The sequence below is a fragment of the Lissotriton vulgaris genome, chromosome 5 (assembly GCF_964263255.1).
Source record: "Lissotriton vulgaris chromosome 5, aLisVul1.2, whole genome shotgun sequence".
Lineage (NCBI taxonomy): Eukaryota > Metazoa > Chordata > Amphibia > Caudata > Salamandridae > Lissotriton > Lissotriton vulgaris.
The window spans coordinates 72,249,874-72,274,873 of NC_141693.1; the positions used below are offsets into that span (position 1 = coordinate 72,249,874).

General features: G+C 43.4%; 1 protein-coding gene across 1 annotated transcript in view; it reads right to left on the reverse strand.

The window, feature by feature from the left end:
• LOC147710216 (E3 ubiquitin-protein ligase TRIM39-like) overlaps window positions 1–25,000 on the reverse strand; it is a 253,845-nt gene that overhangs the window by 180,937 nt on the left and 47,908 nt on the right. Inside the window, exon 3 of the mRNA XM_086920893.1 lies at window positions 14,971–15,201. Coding sequence (XP_086777019.1) covers window positions 14,971–15,201 — 231 coding nt within the window. The remainder of the gene's footprint in view (window positions 1–14,970; window positions 15,202–25,000) is intronic.

The following is a 25,000-nucleotide window of genomic DNA, read 5'->3' on the forward strand; positions in this document are numbered from 1 at the left end:
TTCTAAAATCGCCGAGAAGCTGGTTAACCGTCAGCTCTCTTACTATCTTGAGTCCAACCACCTGTTGGGAGACTCCCAGACTGGTTTCCGTCCCGGCCAAGGAACGGACACGGCCCTGCTGGCGGTAGTGGAGGAAGCAAGGAGCACTCTTGACACCGGAGGATCGGTGGCAGTGATCCTCCTGGACTTGAGTGCTGCCTTTGACACCGTGAGTCATCAGGTGCTCCTCCAACGCCTGTCAGAGGTAGGTGTCTCAGGGACGGCTCTGAAATGGTTGGGATCCTTTCTCTCCAACCGTTTCTACCAAGTCTGGGAAGGGGCAGAGCAATCTTCCCTATTCCCTCTTCAATGTGGAGTCCCTCAGGGCTCATCGTTGAGCCCTACTTTGTTCAATGCATATATGACTCCACTTGAAAGAGTGGTAGCCCCTTCGGGGTTGAAGATCATCAGCTATGCTGATGATACTCAGCTGGTGGTGGGCCTCACTCAGCTGGCGGAACAACCCAACTTGTTGCATGACTGCCTGGCTAATGTCTACCAGTGGATGTCCAACTCGGCTCTTAAGCTTAATGGAGGAAAAACTGAGTTGATGCTCTTGGGCAACTCCAGTCCCTCCATCATTGCCAGCTGCTGGCCCCGGTCTCTTGGCGACCCTCCATCTCCCAAGAAGGAGATCAAGTCCTTGGGAGTATGGCTGGAGGAAGATCTATCCTTCAGGACCCACGCCAGAAAGACCGCGGGGGTTTGCTTCGGTCTACTGAAATCAGCCCGAAAGGTACTCCCACTGCTTCCGGATCCAGCTAAGAAGCTTTTGATGCGGGGTTTAATCCTTTCAAGGCTTGACTTTGGTAATGCCCTGTTTCTTGGTGCCCCTGAAGCTACCTTTAAAACCCTCCAACAGGTGCAAAATGCAGCTGCCAGAGTCTTGATGGAGATCCCTAGAAGGCAGTCCGCTGCCCCGGCCCTAAAAGCACTTCACTGGCTCCCCGTTAAGGAGCGGGTGAAATTTAAGGCGTTGTGTACGGCCCATAAAATTTTACATGGCAAAGGCCCCCCCATCCTTGTTAATATGGCCCGTCCCTATAAACCTCCACGCCTTTTGCGCTCAGACCAGCAACATCTTTTGCAATCTGCGAGAGTCAGGAGAGCTCGGACGGGGGGCAGGCGTTTCTCGGTTCAGGTGGCATCTCTGTGGAACTCTCTGCCCCTTAAGATTCGCTCAGAGCACAAGATCCTAATATTTAGGAAACTTCTTAAAACCTACTTGTTTCCACAGTAGTGAGTTATCGAGTTCCTCCTTCTTTGGTCTGTTGCGCCGGGATGCCCCCGGGTAAGCTGAGCGCATTACAAATTTCATATAATAATAATAATAATAATCTCTCAACGTCTGTGTTCCGCTCTCTCTCTTCCCGCATCTTTCGCTCTAAACTTTCTGGCACACACCCCATAATTATCTTTCTTTTTCCTGTGACCCTTGCTTCCTCTCCTGCGTCCCTTCTGTGCCTCTCTGTCTATTACTCGTTGTCCCCCACACTGTCTCTTCACCTCTCTGTCTCTCCCGCACCGCTCTCATTGACCTACTCACTCTCGTCTCAATTGCTCTGCCACCCTAGACATTCCCCTTCCACTCACTGCCTCGCTTTCCTGCCCTCACCCCCTCCTTACCTCTCGATGTTGCGTGTAATAGACCAAAGGAACATTAAAATAATTCTATAATAATCTGTAAAAATAAAAAATAACTAGAAAACTGGAACGCGAACAAACTCAAAAGTAAAAATAAAAACCCATACGCGCGGTTCACTTGTTTTATTGCAGAGTTTGCTGGATGATTGATTGAGCCCTTTTCGGCACGCCATGTCTATATTTGCTCATGCCGGCAGCTTGTACCCACTCAACCTCAGTGATGCTGCACTGAGCACAGTGAAAAGGGGCGCCCGAGCCCCAGCCCTCACCGTCAGACTCCAAAGGCCCGAGCAAGCTCCTGCTAGAGACAGGAGTGAGCGTAGCAGCCAGGAAGCACATGGCGGTCAGGGATGGGATGCCCATTACAGGTTTGCCAAACTCAACACCATAAAAGTGTCACTGTGTTTAACGTGTCCACCGAATTCACAACCTCAGTAAGGTGTTTATTATTAAGGAGTTTTTCTTACACATATGAAATGATTTATGTGATGCTCCTGGCATTTTTGAGGTCACTTAGTCCTTTATTGTTCTCATTTAGCTCTAAAACGTTCTGCCGCAGTAATGCCTCACGCATGAGAAAAGCATAACCTGAAAAGTTATGCGGAGAGGACGTGGTTACTCCATAGCTGCCCACTTCGCAACTAGGGATCCGGGTTCGAGTCTCTGCGCTGGCTCAACATCCTGTGGTTCTGGGCAATTCAAGTAATCTCCCTGTGCCTTTAAAATAACACAGTGACCTAGTGTAGTGTAAAAGGTGCTCATGTTGGGCGCTCCAATACCTTTGGGTTGAGTTCACTCTATATAAAACTGCAACAAAACATTAAGTAACGGAAGCCACAGCCGCAATTATCTGGACACAACACTTAGACCGGGCCGCCATATGCTGCTCACGTCTCGGCAGATGGAGGGAAGGGCCATAAAACCCCCCACTCCACTTCAAAGCGGGCACAAGGGATTCTTCAGAGTTGAAGGCCATCCCCCACCCATAAATTATCAGCTTATCTCCAAGAGCGCATTCCTCTAATGCTCTCTGAGAACAGGCAGAGACACAGGAATTTGGAAAAGGGGGCCCCAGCAACAACATAAAATGTTGGCTGGGGCTATCAAATATAGTACATAGCCCCTCTATAACATAACGCAAAGGCCCAAAAAACGCGCTACAACCTTTGGCACTATTTATAGCCGCTCAAGGCATTTGACTTAATAGTAAGCCGCAGGTACAAATAACCAATGCTGCTGCCTCCAACACGCATTAACACGTGTGCCAGGGCACATTTTATCGCAGCTGCAAAATGAAACAGCTGCCTCACAATTATGGGGGGAAAAGTGATACAGATCAAGTACACACAAAATGCCCTGTATTGCTACAGAAACTGCCAAGCTTTAAACTAAGAACAAGCACTGGCTTTGCCAATAGGTTTCGCATTTGGAAAGTTGGAGCTATTGGTTTTGTAAATGACATTTTATATTTATAGATTGTTATTGACAATGCCAATAACGATATATAAATATAAAATGTCATTTACAAAACCAATAGCTCCAACTTTCCTACTGCGAGACCTATTGGCAACGCCAGTGCTTGTTTTTTAGTTACCAATAGTCTCATTGACAAATGTTAGTTTAAATTTGCCTGAATTAGTTAGACAGAAGTGTAAAGCATTTAGACATGGAGCGCAGTGTTTGGCTGGAGGTCAGAAGAGGTTAAATCTGTTTTTCGTCTAAGACAGAAAGGGTTTTTGGAATAAGAAGCTGCATGCTGTTCCACTTAAGAACGAAAACTTTCACAGCTCTGGGCTGTGAACAGTTGGGAACTGACATGTATTTATTTATTTATAAAGTTTTATATAGCTGCTTTTACCTTGACGAGATAACATGCCGCATTCCACAAGCCTGGCTCTTCCCCGGAGCTCTTTGTAAGGGAGGGGCCATCCCAGCCCCTCGCCATAGCAGAATGAACCAGCTTCCTTTAATTAGATGTATGGGAGGCTTGCAAATGAGCAAGCTTCCCCCCCCCCCCCCCCCACCAGATAGGAGCAGACGAAAATTGGCAGGCGCTTCGGCCTGGAAGAGATAAGATGCAGGCCAGCAGCAGAGAGCAGAACTGTCTCTGCTTGTTATGATTGGCAGTGGACCAATTCTTGTTCGCGAAGCCTCTTGTAAGGGAGGGGTCAGCTGGCTAGGAGCGAGTGAAGAGTGAAGCAGCTGCCCCAGCCCTTCTGACTGTGTAAGAAAAAGTTAGAATTTGCCCAAATAAACTTAGAGAATATAATGCAGGTAGTATTCTTAAACAATTCCCCAGATTTAGAGGAGAGTTTTGCAAACAAAAATGTTTTTTAGAGAAGTAATAAAAAATGTGCTTTTTTGAATTGGAGTTTTTTGCAAGATGAGTGATACTTGTTTATCGTTTCAGATCGACGCGGCGCTGGGGTGTGAGTGGCGATGTGTGGCGCCCCACCCCTCCCTCCCCCTCTCCCCCTACCCTTCCCTTTCCCTCCCCTCCCCCCCCCCCCCCCCCCCAAGCCTGGAGCCAGACCAGACCAGACGTGGCTGACGGTGGACAGGAGCTGATGATCTACCAGATCGGATGGGGTTCTTCATTTTTGAGGGGATACAGATGAAGATGGATGTCGGAGGGCTGTCACCTACACAGATGAACTGCTTCTTCCCAAACGAAGAAGGGATTAGCAGAGTGTGTTCTGACTTTGAAAGTAAGGAAGCTGTGTGTCTCCCACACAGGAGAACTGCTTGTGCACCTTGACAAGAGACAGCTGTGTTTTTTGTTTTCCTTTTTTCACAGAAAAGAACACTTCTTTTTTTTCTCCCCCAATAGAGACGCTCTGCTGCAGTTAGAGTAAATACTTTCAAAGCTACAGTTGGCTGCCTTGGCAGTCGACTTTATCCGGATTTCCTGAACTATTTTTATTTTTGCTTTGAGCAATACAGTCTTGACTTGCTTTATAGTTATGTTCCTTAATCATGTAGTGAAGCTCTGAAAGGAACCATCAATCAGTTATGATAATGTTTGCTATGTAGCCATTTCATCATACAGGTAGTCTGCAATGTAATTTTCTCTTATTGATATGTTTTTCATTATGGCCTGCAATATTATGTCCTTCATTTTCCCATGGTTTTGGTTAATACTATAATTCCAATTTTGCAGATAAAAGATGCAGTGCCTCATTAATAGTTGAGCCTTTAGTTCAGTGATTTTTTTTATATCTGTGAAATGATAATGTTCGAGGATCATGGGGTGCAATGTAGTTAGTAAGCAGCTTTTGTGATCTGATGCCCTATGATAACCCTCAATCACCAACTGACTTTAGTGTGCTATGTTATCCTGGCATTAATGTAGATTGGCCTTGCATATATCCATTTCTTTTCTATCCTATATTCTTGCTGTTTTTTTTTTTATAGAACAGTCCTGCCAAAGGATAGAAGGTATGGGATGTCGAGGTGCAGTGTTGTGAGTGATGGTGCATACATGTGCTCCATAGTGAATACTGAGGGATTAAGTGCATACTGTTATTTAGGTTAGGTGAATTATGACTTCTGCCTATTGCCTTTGGCGTGGTCAAATATCATTCTGTTCTCCAAGCCTGAATCTATTAGTTTAGCTGCTTGAGTTATAGGGATTCCTGGACTGACAATTTATAATGTTAGGGCTATTAATAGACTAGCTTGTTTGGTGGATAAATATGTTAACCACACCTTAATAGCTTTCTCTGATTTCCTGCTTGATATGCGTAGTACTAGTCATGCTATTTTGCAGTATGGGGTTGTTCTTGTTTTCTGCTATTAGACTGTTGCTTTGGTCAATGGACCCTTGATAAAGGACTGTGGGATTAGCTCCTTGGGTGGTTACCTGATGCTTTGATTTATCTTGGGTGGTGTGTCTCTCAGTTCTCTATTTTTAGTGCATTATGCTGTTTCGTTTCTTGTTCTTTCAGTTATAGTTTGCATATTGTTTGAAGCTTCGATGGTGTTGGACGATGGTCATGGGTGGAATGTAGTGACTGATATTTTGGTAGATAGTGATTGGATCCGCTTATGACTGTTGCCCCCCACCATCTCAGCACATTGTAGCTCAGTATAGGGCTCTCTAGATAGCACTGACTATTGCCTTTGACATGCTTTGCAGTTCACATCATCACACAACATAGGGATGTGTAGGCCTGAATGTCTCTTTATGTTTCTGACTTTATCTTGCTTAGTGCCTATTGGCTTTGGCATGATCTTATGCCTTCTTTCTATGGTCTTTGCTCTTTTTCGGGCTAGAGGCCTTTGCTTGAGAGATGCCATGTTCTTTTCTGACACCATTTTTTTGAGCCTCTTCAGGTGAAAGGCAATGTTTTAGTTTTCAAGTGTTGTTCGCTAGCAGTGAACCAGAGAGGGCCTGTTCTTAGCGGAGGAATGTCCTTGCCCTGTGGTGTAGACACAACAACAGACCGGCCGGCTGGGGGTGCGTCTTTGGCACAGGGAGTGGTGCAGGAATCTGATGGAGGGCTGGGCGCTTGCTAGAAGCTTCTCTGGAAAACCTCCATTCTATATTAGCAAGAGAGTTAGAGGGCAGGGTGCCATTTAGCCAGTTAGTCATTTGCCACTTGCCAGTTGCAAGTTGGAAGCGAGTTCTTTAAGATGGAAGGGCCAGTTGCGGATGGGAGTTGTCTGTGGGAGCCAGTTTGTTCAGATGGAGAGGCCATGAGTAACATCAGATGCTGGTGATAACAGAGAATCCTGATCGAACCAGAGAGATGGGCCCCCTTGAAAGCCAGATGTATAGAAACATGGTGAGGTGTTCTAAGAATGTTTTTATTATCTTTTTATGTTTAACCATCTATTCTTTTCAGCTCCTATATGTATGCATGTGTTGGTGATCGCTCATTTGTTATTTTTTTCCTTGTCATTCTATCATTGTGTAATAAAGAGCATTAGTTATTTCTTTCCTTGTCATTCTATCATTGTGTAATAAAGAGACCCCAATGTGCATTAGTTTCATTTGTCTGTTGTCTCTGAGAGGGAGTGTGGGTTCTTCTTAGCCAGGTGCTGTTGTACAGAAGGATGGTGAAATTCCCTTCTTACAGGTAACTGATGACAGAATTAGGGATGGCTGCAGGTGCAATGGGTATATTATACTTTTTGTGAAGGAAGGCCGGGACCCTTTCTTTATGGGAGGGAAACCGGCTCCCAACAGGAATGTCCAAATTCTAGGTGTTGCTCTCTGGCAGCATTGCGTTGCTATTCACCGGAAGGTGTTGATCGTCGGAAGGCGTTGCTGTTTCTCGTGCTAGGTGCGCGTTGCTCTCGCAGAATTGCGTTGCTATTCACTGGAAGGTGTCGGTCGTCGGAAGGCGATGCTGTTTCTTGAGTTGTTTGCATTATTGTACATATCACCCAAGACTATGGCTCCAGATCTTTAGTATTTCCAGCTGTATGTGTGGTTATTTGTGTTATTCCTTTCTCAGGTTGGTATTTTATGTGTATATGTGGGGTGTTTTTATGAGTCCTGGGAAGGGCTGTGGTAAGTAATGGCTTGGTGAGTTACAGGAGCCCCAAATTGTAGCACAAACCATTTTATTACACCATCTGAGCTGGACTCCACCTCCAACTCAGCCAAGCTCTCTTCCTGAGCTGCGCACTTTTCTTGTTGCTGGGCTGAGACACTCATGGCCTCAAGCCTCTCGAGCTCTAAATCAAGCTCCCTCATTCTCAGCTCATGCTTGCATTCTCTTTTTCTCTAGGGCCGATTTCCTATTCTCTAACTGCCCATTCATTTTGGCTAGCTCCAACTCATGCATCCTACTCCTCTACCTGTCCTCCAACTCCTCTGGGGACAGGCCTTTGGCATTAACACTGCTACCTGCTGAGGAGGTTGCTCTCCTCCCCCCCAGACCCAATGGCCCCTTCAGCTGCTCATCTGCCATCTCAGCCCCCTCCTCATTCTCAGGGGTATTCCTTGCTTCGACCCAGGCCCTCAGCACCTTTTATAACTCATCCTTCTTGGAGAGACCGGTTATTGCAACTTTAAATTTCCTGCATAAGTGCTTTAGCTGTCTCACATTGTAGCATTCTAGTTTCTCCTCTTTCCAATCAAAATCAACAGATACTATGGATGCTGCTTTCTCCATGGTGGTTAAACTTGGCAGTTCTATGCAAAAATAGAAAATCCCAGGAAAACAATCCACCAAAAAGTATGTGGTTGCGTTTGGTCTGCACTCACTAGTAGTGTTCACCAATCACTGTATATGAGTCACAAATATAAGTCCAGAATCTTCACAGCTGACCACCAATGTTAGATTTGGGGGTCTCTAGTTGGCAGAGGTAGGTACCTTTGACCAAATGGGGACCCTTGTGTCTAGTCAGGGTAAGGGGGTACACTCCTAAATTAGCCCCTGCTCACCCCCTTGTTAGCTTGGCACAAGCAGACAGGCTTATCTCAGAGGCAGTGTGTAAAGCATTTGTGAACACATACAGTAACCCAGTGACAACCCTACAGATGGACACCACACAAGTTGTAGCATAAAAATAAGTATTTTTATATAGACTTAACACAAGACCACAAATGACAAAAATCCACAATACTGTACTGAAAATGGTAGAATTAGCTTAGTTCATCTTTAGATGTTAAAATGGGACACTTTGAGTCAATGTACCTTAGGATGCGTAACGCTATACAGTGAAAGTATTGCAGGGAAGGTGATGCATTGGTCCCTTACACGCAAGAACGTTGATGCGTCGCGTCGCAACTGATGCAGATGCATTGGGGATGTGCCAGTTCTTCTCGGCGTGGGGAGGTGATGCGTCAGTTTCTTACTGCGCTTCCGTGGCAATGCGACCAGCAGCGCTGTGATGCAAAGAAGATCCGGTGCAATGAACAAAAATGGCGTCTTCTCCTTGATGCAACACAATGTGTGCACGTCCAACGGCTGTACGGTGACTCAACAATTCTTCTGAGCCGCGACAGGCCCTGCGACATGCTTCCCGGTGATGCGGCAGCGTCTGATGCCATGTCGATCCTCTACTCCGGCGATGCGAGGCGCTTCGGCAACGATGCGACAGCTTGCAGCGGCGGCACACTTTCCCAGCGATGCAACAACAGCAGCTGCGGCGTCACGCTTGTCCGATGATGCGGGGGTGTCAGGTGTGACGTCGATCCTCTTCACCAGTATGCAAGGCGCTTCGGCGTTGTGAAGCAACTAGGGTAGTTCGGTGACACGCTTCTCCTTCGTGAGTCGTGCTGCAGGCACTTCCAAATAACTCTTGGGCAGCTGGTGGTTAAAGTCTGTTGTCCCTGAGACTTCAGCAGGAGGCAAGTTCTTTCTCAAGCCCTTGATGAAAGTACACACAAAGTTCATATCCTTCCTTTGGCAGTCAGGCAACCACTGCAGGCCAATCCTACAAACAGCACTTCAGCTTAGGGATAGTCTCTACTCAGTCTCAAATCTCACAGCAACTGCAACACTTCCAATATAATCTATGCTATAACATGTCCATGCAATCTGATTTATATTGGGCAAACACAGCAGAAGGCCAAAATGAGAATCCTCCAACATACGAGTCGGATTAGATGTGAGGTACAGGGCGCACCACTTGTTGACCACTTCAAATCGGTTGCACATCCCCCTGATAGCCTCAAGTGGGTTGTGCTAGAGAAGGCCATCTTAGGACCCCGTGGGGGCAACATCATCAGTATTCTCAATACACGAGAGCTAAAGTGGATGCTTTTCTTTGATTCAATTCAAAATGGCCTTAATGAACATGACGGCTCCTTATCCCAATTAGCGACTCTGCCTTAACTTACCCCTAGGGATATTTAACTGGACACTAGTTATTAGGTCTACTTGATGTACTCTATCCTGTTACAAAATGGCCTTTACCATCATATGATAGGTACGCCATATGAATAATTATATGTGTACATTTGTTTCCTAATATGTCACCTGAAGTTGTCCCATGACTTTTGACATGCTTATTGTCCCATGACTTTCCACATGATTATGGTCATTTATATTGAGTATGAATGATGTGGTCAACCTATGGGATTTTAACAAGTCGTGTTTTGATTCATCATAAATTGTTCCTTCTCCTTTGTGGTCTTTACCATCATGCGATAGGTACACCACATTGTTTTTGTAATGTATGGCATCAACTAATCAATCCAATGGTAGATATCCCCAGAATTCATTTTTATATCGGGACCAAACTAAAGTGTAACGCAACTGTAGTTTATCATCTGGTTGTATTACAATGATCCTTCGTAACGTTCTGATCATTATACACATTTTTTTTAACATCACCGTCGTTTAATTAATCGGCCCATCGCTCTCCAGTAACTATTTCACTACTTGCAGTCTGTTTACGATGTCTACACGCAATTTTGCGGTCACGTGACTCGGTTTCCCCAGTTACTGTTCAAACAGGAAGCTCCGTTCGCCATTGCCAAACGCGAGCTGATGAGGAGCACAGATTAACTCTGCCTCCGGTAAGCTTTTTACCGATACGACCGATGTGGCAATTTATCGTTAACGCTCGGCGGTTACAATGTGTGGTCCTGTTATCTTTCCCCAGATGCTGCATTTTTGCCTTGTTTCTCGATACTACAAATGAACTGGGACTGACAAAGTTAAAGTCTAACTTCGGGTAAGCTTTTTCATAAACCAGACGTTCCAAAATCGGTACTGCTCCATATTTTCGATTCATTAAATCCCGCCTTTCCTCCTCAGACTCTGTCCCGACCTTGTGCCCTGATTTGCCTCCACAATGAACGCTCATCCTTAACGTGAGTCAATGTCTCCTTCTCAGCAGTATTTAACTGTTCATATCTGCAATCCATATCTAATTAGTATCGCAATTAATGATATGCCCGTTCCTTTAATCCTAGACCTGAGGGCCTTTCAGCATCGACACAGCATGTAAGTGCTTTCTCAGTCAACCTCCATACAATGATGTAATTTAATACTAGTTTTTACCCTTCAATATTTTTAAAACTCTCTCATTCCTAGGATTCGAAGTTAACACCACAAGATGTATCTCACCTTTCTACTTTCAATTTGAAGTTGAAGACGAGCAACAATTAATTTGGTATGCTTTTGTCTATAATAGTGTGCTATAGAGTTGCTTATGCTGTGATTCATTGCAAGGGTTGAAATTAAATTCAATTAATTATTGATGTGTATTAAATAGGTTGCCTGCCCCTACCCCGTCCTGATGAAGACCCCGAAGGAAGGGTACAACTAACTCCTGCGACAACTAGAGGGTCGAAACGTCGACAACTGTCTTTTGTTTATCAGCTTCACCCCATTATTTATAACATTAATGTGTTATGTGGAGTATGATTTTGATTAAGTGATGTATTGAACCTATGGTCTTTTGTTGGTTTATATTTAAATTGACATACAAGTGCGGTTGCGCCATTTGGTTGTTTTTACAGTCACTATTCCCTATTCACACCATCCTCACCTTATCACTTCCCTTACTCCCTGGGGCACTGTACAGCCTATGAATGTTCATTGAATGATATGATATTTAACATACACCTACATTGTGAATAAATACAGTGTAGGCTTATCTATTGTCTCTCCATTTGTATTAATTTGTGTGAATTGATTTTGTTTTTTGCTGGGACCCCTTTCTCTCAGTACTGTTATTACCCAGGTCCCAGTGACTATGGTTGGGTGAACCCTTTTGCTATACTCCGCATTTCCAAATTGGTCACCAAATTGGTCACCCGGGAAACATAGGTTTACTATCTATCATTTTCCTAGAAGCAAAAATGGCATTTGAACATGTGTTTAGATTAACTGGTGAATGACATGTTTGTATGAACATTGACAAGTCATGGTCGCTAGAAAACGACTTCATCACAGACTATTTCAGAAGTGGCTGTGGAATCAGAGAGGGATGGTATCTGCCACCATCGGAGGGAGGGATGCCCTCTGCCACCATCGGAGGGATGCTCTCTCCCACCATCGGAGGGATGCTCTCTGTTGCCCTTTGAGGGATGCTCTCTGACGCACTCGGAGGGATGCTCTCTGTCGCCCTCAGAGGGATGCTCTCTGTTCCCCTCGGAGAGATGCTCTTTGTTACCCTCGGATAGGTGCTCTGTTAATGTTAATGTTAATGTTATAAGGAATTTATAAAGCTCCCGTACACCAAAGGTTTCATGGCGCTAATCTGAACTGGTCGAGGCCAAGGAGAAGTATTAGTCATGAGCTTGCTCAAATAGCCATGTTTTGAGCAGTTTTCTGAAACGCAACAGTATGTGCAGGACCGGATCGCCAGGGGGAACGAGTTCCACAGCTGTGGAGCCAGGTATGCAAATCGACAGCCTCCATGTCGTTTCCGTTTAAATTTAGGGATAGCTAATAGGTGAAGATGTTTAGAACGGAGATCACGGGTGGGAGTGTACCTGGATAATAGATTGTTGATGAATATGAGGCGGTGACTGTTTAGTGATTTAAAGATTAGGCAGCCTGTCTTAAAGGCCGACCGTTGAGGGAGTGGGAGCCAGTGTAGTTTTTTAAGAGAGGCCTGGCCGATTGCCACCTGGGTTGCTGGTGGATCAATCTTGCTGCCTGGTTCTGCACCATCTGGAGTCGCTTAGTCAGACAGAGTGGTATCCCCAAATAGATCGAGTTGGCATAGTCATGGTGGGACAGTACCAAACCTATCACCACCTGTATTAATGCTGTGTGGGTAAGCAAGTGGCAGATCTTTCGCAATTAAAAGAAACAGGTTGAAACCACTGCCCCATAGTGAGTTTTCAAAGATAGATTTCTGTCTATGGTCACCCCAAGGCTTTTTACAGAAGTAGAGGGCTTAGGAGGGGGCCCGTGTTCTACTGGCCAATAGTGTGGGCCCCAGAAGACCTGGCTTCCCCCTATCAGTAGCACCTCGGTCTTACCTGGGTTAAGTTTCAGGTGATTGTAGTCCATCCAGGGACGGATGTGTGACAGTTTCCTTAAAATTGGTAATTGAATTGGGGGAGTTGTCTATGGTGAATGTGAGCTGAAGATCATCTGCATAATTGAATATAGTCAAATTTCTGTCTTTTAGGGACTTGATTAGCGGGAGGAGGTACAGATTAAATAAGTGGGGGGATAGAGAGGAGCCCTGTGGGACCCCACACATAGTGGCTAGCTTAGGTGCTATGAAATTGGCCAGGCGTACTGCTTGAGTGCGGCCCTCTAGAAAGGATTCAATCCAGTTAAAGGCAGGGCCCTGGATCCCAGTCTGTCTGACACGGTCCCCCAGTATCCTATGGTCGACCATGTCAAATGCGGCAGATAAATCCAGGAGCACCAAAGCCTGAGGGATACCTAAATCGGCTTTCCTGCGTATGTCGTCTAATACTGCCAGTATCGCTGACTCCATAGAATGGGCAGGACGAAATCCTGCCTGGTGGGGGTCCAAATAACCAGATTGTTCCATAAAATTGGATAGGCATTTGGCCATATGTGCTTCCAATATCTTAGCTAAGTAGGGGGGTAGGGATATTGGACGATAATTAGAGGGGTTTATTGGATCTGCTCCAGATTTTTTTAGCAGAGGGACCACAATTGCAATTTAAATGGTTTAGGGATACAGCCCTGTGATAGTGATGCATTCAAAAGAGATAAAGCAGGCTGCGGGAGAGTGGAAAAGATTTCTTTCAAGATGTATGGTGGGCAACAGTCCAACGGCGAGTCAGATTTTACTTTTGAAAATAAGAGAAGGAACGACTGGGGACTAATAGCTGGGAAATATTCCAGCGATAGGGTATTTGTGGGTATGGCCAGGAGTAGTTAATTAAGAGTAGAACATGGGATGCTGGCTTTAATTGTGGCTATTTTCTCGAAAAATAAGTTATTCAGGTTGTCACAAAGCTCCTGAGTAGGAGTAGGTTTAAGCGATACTCTATCGGCATTTGATAGCTCATTCACAATTGAAAAAATATCCTTCAATTTATTACTGGAATTCAAAATTCTAGTAGAGAAATGAGCTACCTTTGCCGCATTGATGGCTTTTAAAATAATTTTTCTGCACCTCTACGTAGAGGAGGCTATCTTCGGGAGCATAATTTAGTCTCCATTTTCTCTCTTTTTGTCGGTGTCACTCTTGGAGGGATACTCAAAGGGATGCTCTCTTTCACCCTCAAAGGGATGCTCTCTTTCACCCTCAAAGGGATGCTCTCTGACACCCTCGGCGGGAAGCTCTCTGACACCCTCGGCGGGAAGCTCTCTGACACCCTCGGCGGGAAGCTCTCTGTCGCCCGCCGAGGGATGCTCTCTGTCGCCCTCCGAGGGATGCTCTCTGTCGCCCTCCGAGGGATGCTCTCTGTCGCCCTCCGAGGGATGCTCTCTGTCGCCCTCCGAGGGATGCTCTCTGTCGCCCTCCGAGGGATGCTCCCTGTCACTTTCATCTAATGCCCTTTACATGGAGCTATTTCTCAAGAAGCTTCTTGGCTCTAAACTAAAACTATTTGAGCAGATCATCACTGTTAAAGTGACAGCGTATGACCACAATAAAGAGGTTTATACCTCCAATCCCACCCTAAGCCATATTGGTGAGGAATTTGGTTGCCGCTTAGGGTGTCAAGATAATACAGTCATAAACCACATTTCTTTTGCTGCCGGGCAGCAATTTTTGGACATTCATTTTGCATGCTCTGTAATATAATCAAGGGTTACCCATACTATAAAAATGCCACTATTATTCAAACTAAAGAGTTTACTGTGGCAATCTCTATCTTTATCTGAGGAACATATACCCTTGAGCATGCCAATACCTATTCCAAATGCCCGGTTATATAGCTGTTCACCCTAACAAGAGATTGTTGCATGCGGAAGGAAGTGGCCACCTGTATCAGGGGAAAAGTCATCAATTTAGAACAGAAATGGTATAAAATTTCTTAGAAAAAAAGGACATTGGTTTCTTTTCCAATTCTCTGAGATGCTTGCTCACATTATGCTTCACATTTTTATCCTGCTTTTTTCACATTTTGCTTCTTGGTCTCTATCTGTTAATTACTGTCACTGGAATTGCTTGGTGTGTTACATTAACTTGTATTTAACACTGTAAGAGGTCACTGCACATCTCACTGCTCGTACATAGAATCAAGCTTTTAGCATCAAGTAGGACAATGTAAAATATCCATGTCTGTATAATGTGTGCAGCTCTCAGAGTGCGTAGGGTCACTGTGCATTCACCTGCCAAGAGACGATATGTGTTCCACTCATACATTTATTAAAGCACACAAAATATGAATATTTCACTTCCTTCTTATGTTGTATTTACCAAACAGTATCTCACCTTCAGGAGTTCCCACGCCGGCACCTCACACTTTTTTTCTATCTCCGTTATCAAGGCATTGAGAGAGGTGATTTGATTGGACAGTTTGGCGATATTTGCATTTTCTACCAGGGTAATTTTCTTCTCCATTTCCTCCAGTCTCCTGTGCAGTGTTTGCTCATTTTCTTTCAGGAGCTGCAGCAGTTTTTTAAACTCAGATTCAATTTTACTCTTCTCAGTTCTTAACTTCTCCTGTCAGAAGCAAAGAAAAGCTGGTTAGATACAAAAAAAAGGCTTCCTACAAGCCGTCCTGAGAGTGGCAGTCCAGGAGAAGGGATGGCCTTTCTATTGTAATTGTCATCACCTTGCACAAAGGCTGTGTCTGAGAGACATCCAAAAAATGACATTTGAAAGAGAATCTAACTAAACCAGTTTCAAAGCTTTAGAGAGTGGATCTGGTTCCCTTGTCTGCAAAATGAGTATGTCAGAACTCCAGTTAATTACTTTAATGACTTACCAGTTCTTGCACGGAAACAGGGATGCTAGATCCCTAGTCCCACTCAGCAATGCCAGTAGGTCTCAACGAGAACCTCCTAACAATTACCTTTGGGGACGGGGGAATTGGATAAAATGATAAACAAAGAAGAGACTGGTCCGGAATGGTTCCTTCTGTCAGCTATCTGCAAACACCTTCTCTTTGTTTCATTTAGTGGAACCTGTAAATTTAAAGCAACATTACTACCTATACTTCTACTCTGCTCTTGTATACTCTACTGTGTATCTCACCCACCCTTAATCTCCTGGACCTTGCTTCTCTTCTGGTTGTTTAGTGAGATTCTGCCTTCCTCGACAGCTAGTTGTTACTGATAAAGAAAAAAATAGAAATTAATTCCTCTAGTCCTTCTTTTTAATTTATTGATCTATTTATTTTAATGTAAGTGCACTTACTTCACTAACTGTAGAGTGATTCTTTATGTGGGTTTCTGTGTGCATTCCTGTTCTGTTCCTTGACTATTATTTCCATAGCCTTCCTTTTTAAATCGGTTCTTTGACTCACAGATCCTGAATTGTTTCTCGATATTGTGCTGTAATTATGTACATTCATTCCCAACCCTTGTGATTTAGAGAACTCCAAAATACTAACTCCTTTTTTCCTTCTTCCTGTACCAGGGTTTCTTCTTATGTGTATATATAGCGGAGCATACAGTTTCTGGTAAGTATTTACAGACTTTCAATGAATACAAATTCCTTAATTGTCTTAATGCCTCAGAACTAAATTGCCTTTCCATTTTCAGGTTCTACAACAGCAACTGACTTCAATGCGGGTAAGTTCGTTTCTCATAACTACTAAATTTCTGAAGTAATGTCCACTTAGCTCTGTACTCGAACACGCCTTTCCTCTACCGCTCGAACTTCTGTTAGGAAATGCCGCCTCTGACGAATTCTGTGTCACACGCGACACCGCTCTGAATTCAGCTTGTCGGTAACTTGTGACAGATTCGGTAGGCGAGTTACTAATAAGCACACCTTGTTCTCCGGATATCAACTGGAAGTGAAACGTTTTAGTTTCAATAACGGGCCAAGAACTCTGGGAATCTGAACTAATGGCGACCTTCCTGACGGAAAACTTTAGTGAAGTGCGTCGTCATGAAGGCGCTCGTGCTGCTCCTCTACTCCTCCGCAGCTGTTGGCACACAAGCTAGACCGCTCACCTCAGCTCTATCATCGGTGGCCATCTTAGGTGCCATCTCATATCTCCATTTGCAGACCAGACTGGTCCAAGTATTCCAGCTAGGAAACGCCTGATCTTTTATTATAGAACATACTCCGCACGTATTTGTACCTAGATTTGTGGTTCTGACAGTACCCCCCAACAAGGTAGCTCCTTTCCTTCTTGGCTTTGAGGGGAATCGTTGATGAAAAGACCTAATTAACCTGGGAGCATGGACATCCTCTTCCAGTTCCCAAGACCGCTCCTCTGGACCATAGCCTTTCCAGTCAATTAGATAGTACAAGCTTCCCTTGGACCTTTTGGAGTCTAAAATTTCTTTCACCTCAAACTCAGTTCCTGTCTCTAACTGAATTGGTTTTGGAGGGTTTTTAGTTCTAAGGCCTGCGGAAGCTTTCTTTAACAGTGAAACATGGAAAACTGGATGGATTTTTAGCTTTGGTGGTAATTTTACTCGGTAGGTGACCTGATTGATTTTTTCCTCAACTGGATAGGGCCCAATGAATCGGGGCTGGAATTTCCGATTACCTTTTAATCTCAAGTTCCTTGTGCTTAACCAAACTGAATCTCCTATATTCAGAGTTGGTCCTTCTCTCCTTTTTCTATCAGCATAGCCCTTATATTTTTCCTTAGCCTTCGCAAGATTGTCTACTGCCCTTAGCTGTGTCTGGTGCAAATGTGATACTACTTCTTTCACTGCTGGAAATGGAATATCAGTTTGCCGAATTGTAGCATGTTGATGCCTGCCATAATTTAGGTAAAAGGGGGAGTAACCTGTCAAACTATTCTTTGCATTATTGTGGGCGAACTCTGCCGTCCACAAATAATCCAGCCAATCTCCTTCCTCTTTTAGAAGAAACAGACGCAGATACTGTTCTAATTCTTGGTTCACCCTCTCTGTTTGTCCATCAGTTTCTGGGTGATAACTAGTGGAGAATCTAACTTCCTTTCCTAACCCTTCCATAAAGGCCCTCCAGAAGTGAGACACAAACGGAGACCCTCTGTCCGAAATCACTATCCTTGGTACCCCATGTATCCTTACAATCTGAGAGCTGAAATGGGCGGCTAACTGTTTGGCAGTGGGAACCCCCTTTAAGGCAGTAAAATGGGCCATCTTGGAAAAGGTATCCACTACTACTAGGATCGTATCAAACCCCTGACTGTTTGGTAAGTCTGTAATAAGATCTAATGTGACTGTATGCCATGGGTATGGGGGAGTGGGCAGTGGTTGCAAAAGACCTCTTGGGGCCTGCCGTTCTGACTTTCCCTGAGCGCAGATCTCAAAGGACTTAACATACCTCTCGATGTCTGAAGCCATCTTCGGCCACCAATAGTGTCTGTTGATCAACTCCTTGGTCTTGGCTTCTCCCTTGTGACCGGCTAATTTATCATCATGACATTCTCGCATTATTTGTTGTTGCAATCCTACAGTGGGAACATACAAGGCCTTTCGATAATAGGGTAGTTGCTGGATAATCTCTCGATCTGGATCTTCTTTTGCCCAATCCTGCATGGCTTCTGGACTCATGACCTTAGCGACATTTTCCTCTAAACTGATTGAAGTGGTTGCCCCAATAATCTTTGCACTCGGAATGATTGGTTGATTCTCTGTAAGGGTTTTCTGTGCTTCTGTGCCGATTCTGGACAGCGCATCCGCTTTTCCATTTTGAGCCCCAGGACGATACGTGATCACAAAATCATAGTCCGCAAAATATAAGGACCATCTCAACTGTCTTGGTGTTAGGGTTCTGGCAGTCTTTAAGAACTTTAGATTACGATGATCTGTAAACACAGTCACTACGTTTTGAGCCCCCATCAAGTAATGCCGCCACTCTTTAAAGGCGTCCTTGATAGCTAATAACTCCTTCTCCGTGATGGTATAATTAATCTCAGCCGAGGTTAATTTTCTGGAGCGATAGGCACCCGGGTGCAACTGACCTGTGGTTTTGTGTCGTTGAGACAGTACTCCGCCCACAGCTTGGTCAGATGCATCTGTCTCAACATAGAAGGGTTCCGTTGGATCAGCATGCAACAGGACAGGTGATGTGGTGAAATCCGTCTTCAAGGATTGAAAGGCTTCTTCGGCTTCTCTTGTCCATTCAAACTTGATTCCTTTTCTCAGTAATTTGGTAAGGGGAAGAATTTTTCTGGAGAATTCACTAATAAACCTCCGGTAGAAATTGGCAAAGCCAATGAAGCTCTGGACTTCCTTCACGCTCGTAGGAGATTCCCAGATCATTACCGCTTCCACCTTTCTCTGATCCATCAATATTCCGGAAGGCGAAAGGACAAATCCCAAAAACTCCACTTGTGACACATCAAAGGCGCATTTTTCCAGTTTCACAAATAATTTGTGCTCTTGTAGTTTTCTCAAAACCCCTCTTACTTGCTCGTGGTGTCTTGACACATCAGATGAGTAAATTAAAATGTCATCTATGTACACAATTGCACATTGATCTATGAATTCCTTCAAGATGTCATTTATGAAGTGCTGAAAGGCAGCCGGGGCATTACACAACCCATAGGGCATTACCTGATATTCAAAAAGCCCAAACCTAGTCCGAAATGCCGTCTTCCACTCGTCTCCTTTGCGCATTTGGACTAGATGGTAGCCCCCTCTCGGATCTAATTTGGTATAGATTTTGGCTCCTTTGACTTGGTCCAATAGTACTGAAATCCATGGCAAACATAGCTGCCAAGGTTTCAGATTGCTATGTGTGACATTTTCACAATTTCAGTGTAATTATGAGTGACATTTCAACAACTATGAGTGACACTTTCTCGTGGGCAAAATCACGCAATGAAGAAGGGGGAAACATATAAATATTAGAAATTACACCCATTTGAGCAACGAGAAACTCTAAGATCTTGAAACTGGTGCAAACTGATCTTTGCAAAATGCAAACTGATCTTTGCAAAATGTAACCCTCTGCACTACTTTTTGGTGAGTCAAAACTGCTACTAGACAAGTAACTCTCCAGCAGGAGCTTTTACACCAATAAGTTATGTCTAAACACAGCACCCTTCCTCAGCTCAGCTTGTGCGGCTGAGCCACAAGTAACTAAAGGATATCTGTGGCAAAAGCATTAACCCGCTGAGCTATCTACATAAAAGTCAATTTGGTGATGTCAAAGTACACCTTCTTTGTTGCACCCTCCGCACTGGCAGGAGCAATTCGCTCTGCACCTGCAGTGTGTTATAGAAAGATCAGAGCTGGCCAGATGAAATCTGAAACCAGTTCTGCTCAGTGAAGGTACACTGTGTCTTCCATAAAGATAATGCAATGGGACTCCCTGCTTTCCACAGCCTGCAATTTCCATCAAAATTTATGGCTTTCCCTTAACTCCCTGATAGATTCAAATCCATACAAAATAAAACTGTGTGAGAGGCAATTTAGATTGTGTATTTTAGCTTTCAATAATAAATTAAATTAGACTACGCACACTTAAAGTTCAGCAGTTATGTTTGAAATCAGGCCGCACCAAAAACAATTACACCAATTATGCAAGAAGCCATAGCTCTGCCCCGGCAACACAAGCAACAGCCACAATTCGAATCCTTTCCACTCTGAAACATTTTCGATAGCAAATTCCCAAATTATCAGAGAGCAATTTAGCCTCCCACCACGTTTTCGTTTGAAAGGCTGCCTCGGATTGGTGGTTTTGTGGACTGACTTAGGTACATTGTAAAACCCGTCTTTCAGCAGGTATGTTCATGGCGCATTATAAATTAAATATAATAGCAATTACATTACCCAAGACAGTAACGCCAGTGGCAGTCTCTCAGGGCGAGGCACGGTATCATCGTCCAGCTCATCATTAGGGTCTGCAGGCCCCAAATTCGACTGCAGTTTCCGGACTCGCGCAGCATCAACAGAGGCTGATGACACCACTTAACCCAGTACTAGTCCAGCACTGCAGCAACCGCGGTCCAACCCCAAGTCGATTGGCAGCACGGCGGCGCGCCATTAATTAAACAATTTGCAGCACAGAGCCATACATCACATAGGTCAATGTCATCACTCCGACCACACCCTTCAATGCACTGTCCCGACTGGCCTCAGCAATACTGAGCTCTCTGCGGAGGTACAGAGCCAGTGCTAGTACTACACTCCGAACTGCCACACTCCTCGTCCCCCCCACTTGGCTGCATTTTAGTTGGTGCCGACGTCCCCGATCACCAATACCTCTCTGGGCGGGCGGCCATGAACCCTCAGTGCTCACTAACTTCCTTTTCCTCCGGATGTGAGGGCAAGTCCCCCCCCGTAACTATTGGCTGCAGTGTGGAATGTCTGACTAAATATCGAAATCAAAAATATCGACCTACAAAAATATCGGGACAAAAATATCGAAGTCAAAAATATCGGAATCCTATCCCTAACAAGGTAAGTACAAAAATATCGAAAAAATAATATCGTAGTACAAAAATATCGGAATTAAAAATATCGTTTTTTTAAATGTATTAATAATAATGTTAAAATAATTATAAAATACATATAATTTTACAAATATTAAATAAAAATATTAAAACATAATAAAAAAATTAAAACTAATACATATACATTTAAAATAAATTAAAAACGTAATAATTTAATGTAATTTTATATTTTATAATTTCATTTAATTGATTTAATTTAAATTTATTTAATTTTTACCCTGTACGACTGTACCCCAAAAACCCAAAACTGACCCAGAACCCTAAAAATACCCCTTAACCCAAATACTGAAAACTGACACTGAACCCTAAAAATACCCCTTTACCCATGAACTGAAAACTGACCCTGAACCCTAAAAATACCCCTGTACCCATGAACTGAAAACTGACCCTGAACCCTAAAAATAACCCTTTACCCAAAAACTGAAAACTGACCCTGAACCCTAAAAATACCCCTTTACCCATGAACTGAAAACTGACCCTGAACCCTAAAAATACCCCTTTACCCATGAACTGAAAACTGACCCTGAACCCTAAAAATACCCCTTTACCCATGAACTGAAAACTGACCCTGAACCCTAAAAATACCCCTTTACCCATGAACTGAAAACTGACCCTGAACCCTAAAAATACCCCTGTACCCATGACCTGAAAACTGACCCTGAACCCTAAAAATACCCCTGTACCCACAATTAATTATTATTTAATTACCAATTAATTATTAATTAACAATAACAATAAAATAAATATATTAGCACATTTGCTGTAATTAATTTAATTTAATAATTAATATTATTTTGCACAATTAATTAATTAATAACAATAAATAATATATATAAAAATTACTTTAATTAATTTAATTAAATAATTAATAATAATTAATTACCAACTAATTAATAATTATAAATATGATAAAAAAATTATAATAATTAATTAACTAATTAATAGAAATTAATTACCAATTAATTATTTAAAATATGTACAAACATATATCAATTAATTAATTATTATTAAATTACTTCCCACCCTATTCCCCTATAAACCCATAACCCGCTACAGAACATATTTATCAATTAATAAATTAATTAAAATAATTTAAAATTAATTCTCAATTAATTAATTAATAATTCCTAATAATTAATAATTAATTTAACATAATTAAATTACTTCCCACCCTATTCCCCTATAAACCCACAACCCGCTACAGTAGTAAAACACAATATTTAATAAAATAACATTAAAAAAAATATTAAAACATAATTAATACAATATAATATACACTAAATTTATTTAAAAATAGATATTAGTAACATCAAAGTTATTAATTTCGATATTATTAACATCGATATTTACAACTTCGATATTACTGATATCATACCAATATCGATATTTAGACTGTCGATATTACTTACCTTCGATATTTCTGTATATCGATATTAAAACTTCGATATTTTTGCTTATCGATATTAAAAAAATCGATATTTTGTCTGTGTACCGCAGTGTGTGTCAAAGAAAACCGCGCGGCGCGGCGGGAATAATTGCAGGCATGCTTGTTACATTGTAGCCTCTCACTCAGCCACCAGAGCTGAGAGCAGTTAACTATTTAGGAACGAGAGCCCAGCAGCTGTTGGCACTGACAGCATGTCTCTCGTCTCTCGGAGCAGCAGAGCCCTGCACAGGTGCCACCGGTGGCGCGAGCTGGCGAGTCGGCAAAATGCGTGACAATGCATTTCAGTGCGGGGATGCGGATCACCGCACTGAAATGCGTGAGTGTCACACCTGATGTGTGACACTTGACAGGACTGGGCAAAAGGTATCGATTTTTCTTAGTGATCTTATTGATTGCTCTGTAGTCAATACACGTCCTCAGATCTCCCTCCTTCTTTGGCACGAAAAATAAGGGAGACGAGACGGGGGACTGGGAAGGCCGAATAAATCCATTCGCAAGATACTTATCCAAGTATTCTTTTAAATGTTGGTTCTCCTTTTCAGTCAGTGCATAGACACGACTGCATGGTAAGTTTGAACCCGGCTCTAGATCTATCTTGCAGTCGTACACTCGATGTGGAGGCAGCTGTTCGGCCTCCACTTCATTAAACACGTCTTGGAACTCTTGGTATTCTTCTGGGATTTCAGTAATGCTTATTACACACATGGAATGTCCAGTGGAACACAGTGATAGGGCCGGATTACCTTCCAAGGTCTTCTCCTCAGCACCAAAACAATTATCATGGCAATACATCGAATTCATCTCAATAGTTCTGGAACTCCAATCGATTGTTGGATTGTGTTCGGTAAGCCACGGAAGACCTAAAATTAATTGAAATTGTGGCGCATCTATCAGGTTAAATTGGATCTTTTCCTTATGCCCATCTCCTGAAATCAATTGGATTGTCTCCGTGTGACTTACGATCGGTCCTGACGAAAGGTTGGTTCCATCTACTGCTCGGACGGGCTCACTTTTACTCTTCTTAATTGCTTGAATGCCCACTTTAGCCGCAAACCTTAAGTCACAAAAATTTCCTGTGGCGCCGGAGTCGATCATAACCGACACCTCTGTCAGGATGGTCTCTCTGAATCTTGCTTCCATGGACAGGTTCAAATGTGGAGCCGCTGACTGTAATGTGTTCGCAACTCGATGTTCTGTTGGAGTTTTTTCTTGATTCGCATCCACCCGTTCAACTCCTCCCACAGGTGGTGCCATTAGTTTTCCTTCGGCTTGTAGGTGTTTTTGGGCTTTCTTGGACAATTCCTAACGAAATGCCCTCCTGATCCACAGTACATACATAAATTGCCAACTCTTCTTTTGTCCTTCTCCTCCTTAGATAGAGGGCCTCTAATTGTTCCAATCTGCATTGGTTCGATTCCTTGTTGGGTCTCCGCACTTCTTGTTCCCTCTGATCGAGCTCTATCGAATCTTGGAGTTGTTGTTCTAAAATCCTTCTTCTTTTCTCCTCTTCTCTCTCCCTGACGAAAGTCTATTTCCAAAACTAGGTCTATTAGTGCCGAAATTTCTGGGTGCGATTTGGAATTTGAGCCAATGTATCCTTTAATTCATCTCTCAACCCACGATAAAATACTGCAGCTCTTTTGCTTTCTGGCCAGTCAGTCTCGACCACCAGTTTGTTGAACTGGGCCAGATACGCTATTAGGTCTCGATTTCCTTGTCGCAAGTCGAGTAATTAGTTATCCACCACCTGGGAAATACGTCCTTTGTCAAAAATTCGAAGAAACTCTTGTTTGAATCCTTCAAAGTTCCTAAGCAGAGGATCATCTCGAGAGACGAGCGGCATTGACCAGGAAGCTGCGTCTCCACTTAAATACGATAGTATGAAAGCCACCTTAGACTGCGCATCAGGGAAGATCGAAGGGCGGCACATAAAGTGTAATGAGCATTGTGAAAGAAATATTTGCGCCTTCTGGGGATCCCCGTTAAATCTTTCTGGAGCCGCTAGTGGAATAAAAGGGATAGGGAATGAATTACCTGGGTGGTCGATCTATTAGCGGCTTCTAACACTGGATTCATAGCTTCCCTTTCCAGACTACTGGAGGGCCTAAGTCTTAGTGCTAATTCTGCAGTTTCCTTCCTGGCACTAACTACTTCCTGCCTAAGGTTTCGATTTTCTTCTCTGACTGCTCCTAGCTCCTTTTGTATTGCATCTAAAATTGTTCCTAGGGACTGTACATCAATTCCTTCCGCCATCTCTGTTCAGGTGCGAAGGCAACGTGGGCACTTTACTCTGTCAGAACTCAAGTTAATTACTTTAACGACTTACCAGTTCTTGCACGGGAACAGAGATGCTAGATCCCTAGTCCCACTCAGCAATGCCAGTAGGTCTCAACGAGAACCTCCTAACCATTACCTTGGGGGACGGGGGAATTGGATAA